General features: G+C 44.1%; 1 protein-coding gene across 1 annotated transcript; it reads left to right on the top strand.

Moving 5' to 3' along the window:
* Window positions 1–1,519: 1,519 nt before the first annotated feature.
* On the top strand, window positions 1,520–3,375 carry aplnra (apelin receptor a). Its single transcript, XM_030736886.1, has one exon. It carries the CDS (start codon window positions 1,666–1,668, stop codon window positions 2,749–2,751), a length of 1,086 nt encoding a protein of 361 aa, XP_030592746.1. The 5' UTR covers window positions 1,520–1,665; the 3' UTR covers window positions 2,752–3,375.
* Window positions 3,376–4,510: the final 1,135 nt, after the last annotated feature.

The following is a 4,510-nucleotide window of genomic DNA, read 5'->3' as shown; positions in this document are numbered from 1 at the left end:
TAAGAAGAGCTCAGTTTTGTTTTGTTTTTTCACTTGACATGCAGCAGGTATGTTTGCATTTTTTTTAAAAAAAAGCTGCCAGTGTCTCCAAGTTGCTGAAATAAGATTAAAGTGTCTGCAATGTTAGGCTCCCCTCAGACCGCTGCGCTATGTACAGTTCAACCACCAGTCACTCACTGCAGGCTGATAAGCTGTGAGCCTTTCCTTTCATCAAAGGCATTTTTTAGTCGATGCATAGTTAATAATCCACTCTGAGGATTTATGTAACATCTTGTTATCACCACTAGGAGGCCTGTTTTTTCAACCGATTACCTACATTAAATGTGTTGTAAATGATGTTCAGCATAGCTCAGGCATGTCTAGCTCTTTTTTTTTTTTCCCCACCAATAGTATTTCCTTTGAGGTGACCTGGAGTATGAAAGCGGTTTGACTAACAACGTATTCTGTAAACTGACTGGAGAGATTATCTGAATTTCGCATCATTTCTTGCAATGGGGTACATAAAACATAAAACACACAGTCAGTTGAGAAATTACATGAGCATGCGCTGTAGTTAGTAGTGAAAGGAAACTGAGGTGGTGTCAACGTGAAGTTTCCTTTTGTTTTTGTTTCAAACCGGTGTGTTTGCTTGGTCTTTTATCATGGAAATTAATCCTCAGGCCCGAGACTTCAGCTCACACACCTACAGTGCTGCCCGCTGACTTCTAATCTGCTCCTCAACCACATTCCAATTTAGTATCAATCAAATTATACTCAGAGATGCTCAATTAAATTTCCGCATTAGTAGTGTATCAAAGTGACAGCACGCAAATTCAAATAAAATAACATAAATTGTTGCATGGAGAAGGCTAAATGAGATGCATGTGAATCTTTGCGCCGTTAAAAGCCATTTAACTGAAGCAATTGTGATGTAAAGCAAGTATCTGATACATGCATGTCCAGACCTGTTCTGCACGTAATCAGTCACGTTCTTATAGCAAAGTCATTGGAAAATTTATGGAGATTAAATGATTGTGAAAACTTCATGAAAAGAAAAATGAAAATGATGCACACAATGTCTATGTGATCTAGTCACACCAGTACCAGGACTTAATTTTAGCTTTGACAGTAATATTATTATTAATAGTAATAATAATGTAAATGTTAGTCTCTTCAGCACTAAAGAATGGCAAGAAAAACACCTTTGTTTTGACAAGTTGTAATGGTGGGGTTCCCACATGGACCAATTCCTAATTTTTTTTACTGAATTGATGTCTTTTTCTTGACATTTCTTATACATTTTACTTGTAGTAACTGTTGTGACCTGTCATCTGCATCTGCAAGAGAACGCAGGCTTCTTGTCCTCCAGGCAGAGGGAAGGGCTGCGCCTGAAGAGGTGAGAGACATGAGGAGGGGGAGAGCTGAAAGATATTTTACTGGGGGAGGTGGGGGGGGGGGGGGGGGGGGGGGTCGTCCTGGGAGGGAACCAGGGGTGTGGAGGGCTGAGTTTAAAAAGGCAGACAGAGCCAACAGTCACTCACTCTCACAGGATCTGCTCAGAAACTCCAGCTCCTATGATTCACTGACTTTTGCTTTGATTCACCCTTTGGAACTTTACAGGACGCTTAACTTTTTTCCCTTGAAATTAAGGATTTTTTTTCTCTTAAGAACAAAAGTCACTGCAGCATGGAGACCACCACTGTGGAATATGCTGATAGCTATGAGTACTATGATGACAATGAGACTGTGTGTGACTTCTCAGAGTGGGAGCCCTCTTACTCCCTCATCCCGGTTCTCTACATGCTGATCTTCATCCTAGGTTTGTCAGGTAATGGCGTGGTCATCTTCACTGTCTGGAGATCCAAATCTAAGCGCCGGGCTGCAGATGTCTACATAGGAAACCTGGCCCTTGCTGACCTCACCTTTGTGATAACCCTACCTCTCTGGGCTGTGTACACAGCACTGGGCTACCACTGGCCCTTTGGCGTGGCTCTGTGCAAGATCAGCAGCTATGTTGTTCTGGTCAACATGTATGCCAGTGTTTTCTGCCTCACTTGCCTGAGCTTTGACCGCTATCTGGCCATAGTGCACTCTCTGTCCAGCAGCAGACTTCGCTCGCGAGGCACAATGTTGGCATCGCTGGGCGCTATTTGGCTTCTGTCTTGTCTCCTGGCCGTGCCCACGCTGCTGTTCCGCACCACTGTGAATGACCAAAACAGCAACCGGACCACATGCGCCATGGACTTCAGCCTGGTGACCATGAACCAGAGGCATGAGTCCCTGTGGATTGCAGGACTTAGTCTGTCCTCCTCTGCCTTGGGTTTCCTCCTACCTTTCTTGGCCATGACCATCTTCTACTGCTTCATCGGCTGCACCGTCACACGTCACTTCAACAACCTGCGCAAGGAGGACCAGAAGAAGAAACGACTGCTGAAAATCATCACCACTTTGGTGGTGGTGTTTGCCATCTGCTGGACTCCCTTCCACGTGCTGAAGAGCATGGATGCCCTCTCCTACCTGAACCTTGCTCCGAGCTCCTGCGGCTTCCTGCGTTTCCTGCTGCTGGCTCACCCCTACGCGACCTGCTTGGCCTACGTCAACAGCTGCCTCAACCCGTTCCTGTATGCCTTCTTTGACCTGCGCTTTCGCTCCCAATGTCTGTGCCTGCTCAACCTGAAGAAGGCTATGCATGGTCAGATGAGCTCCATGTCGTCTACTCTCAGCGCCCAGACTCAGAAGTCAGAGGTTCAGTCTCTGGCCACCAAGGTTTAGAGAGTAAAGTGAAACAGGGCTGCTGCAGGACAGCTCCAACAGCTGGAACACTTATAAAAGTACAGACTTTATGTGTCCATTGTTCAAAGCTGGTAAGATGAGATAATGAACTTTGAATTGTCACTGCCTGCAGTCATGAAATCCATTTTGTGTCCATCCCATTGTACAGTGAGAGAGGTCCATGCTCTGTATGCTGTGTGGACTTGGGAAGCTGGAGCCAGCTGGCTGAGCTCCTTAGCTGCATTGTTCCTCAAATTCTCAGAGAAAAACTCTTTATTTTTTTCTGTTTTGTATTTGCAGAAGTTTTCATTTATATCATGAAAGAAGGCAAAAAATATGAATTTTGTGAGGAAATCTCTTTACACTGGATGAAACATAAAGCTATACAATATTTTCATACCATTTATGTTCAGATGTGTTGCTGTTTTATTGTAGAAGCACTTGTACATGAGCAGGGAAATCAAACAGAGCTGTGTCCTCGTCAAAGCTTGATGTTTTCAAAGGTAGAAGTTGGGGCTACAGAAAGGAGGGAGGGAGGTGTAAGGTGTTGCAGCTTAATTATATAGTTTGTGGGGAGGAGATGGGGCAGACAGGCAGATGGCAGTTGACAAATGTTGTTGAGGGACAGGACTGGGGTGGGGCGGGGTGGGGGGGTTTTGTAGTGCAGTCACGGCACTAAAGGGGACAGAGGAGCCTTATAAATGTTCCAAATTGATGTATATGTTTTATTTTTTGACATCAGTGTAACTAACTACTGTATTAAAGATGTGTGCTATGAACCAGATGTCTTAAATTCATTGTGTGTGTGTGTGAATCAGTCAGATTTTAAAATATCACTCTAAAGGAGAACAGTCTGAAAGCAAATGTAAATATTTAACCTGCACTTTCATGTCAGTCCTGTTATTTCAGTGTTAAGAATCTCCAAAAGGGTTCAACCTTTTGTTATGAATAACCTTGCATTTGGTTTACACCTTCAGACTAATAGGCCTCTAATCTCTATTGATTCACAGCCAGTATCCAGACAGTGACTGGATTATGCAAACTACCTGCCATCCTGAGTGTGTATTCTATACTCAGCTGTGATTTCCAAAAGCTGCGGTGCAGCAAGATTTCTTAATTTCAAACACTGTATTTATTTAAGGTGCAGAAGGAAGAACCATACACATATTCCAAGTGATGTGTTTGCAGTTAAATAGGCATCTGAGAATATAACTCAAATTTAAGCCAACCAAACCCTGCATGTTTGCTGCATTACATGGTTATTACCAATGAGTGACTCCTCACAGTGATTTTTTTTTTTTTTGACAGTAATGGGCTCTGTTGAGCATAATGACTATTTACAAATAGCAGTGGTGGGGTGGGGGGAGTGTGTGTGTGTGTGTGTGTGGGGGGGGGGGGGGGGGGGGGGGGGGGTGTCTATTCCTGGCAGAAGTCAGGCCACCAAACAAGTCAATATTTGTCCTTGCTGACAAGAGATTGCAGTTAGAGCGGTTGTTGGGGTGCAGGGTGGGTGTGGGATGGCAAGGGGACTGCAGATGCTCCAACCAGCAAGCAAGACTTTTCTTGCAGAGGGGAAAAAAAGAAAAAAAAAAACCTGCAAAGTGATTGAGGTGAGGAAGTTGGGAAATAGGTCATTTTGCACCACTGTTTTAAAGTAACCACATGTGTGAAGCAGTCAAAACACGAAGCTGCGTGATTCATCGTGTCTTTGTATGTGAGAGAGATCATATGTTACATGTTGTCCATCCTGGCGAAACGG

This window comes from Archocentrus centrarchus, chromosome 9 (assembly GCF_007364275.1).
Source record: "Archocentrus centrarchus isolate MPI-CPG fArcCen1 chromosome 9, fArcCen1, whole genome shotgun sequence".
Classification (NCBI taxonomy): domain Eukaryota; kingdom Metazoa; phylum Chordata; class Actinopteri; order Cichliformes; family Cichlidae; genus Archocentrus; species Archocentrus centrarchus.
The sequence above is the reverse complement of the archived record's forward strand: the minus strand, read 5'-3'. Positions and strand labels throughout refer to the sequence as shown.

Coding starts and splice junctions, on each gene's coding strand:
- aplnra (XM_030736886.1), top strand. CDS start 1,666: ATGGAGACCACCACTGTGGAATATGCTGATAGCTATGAGTACTATGAT.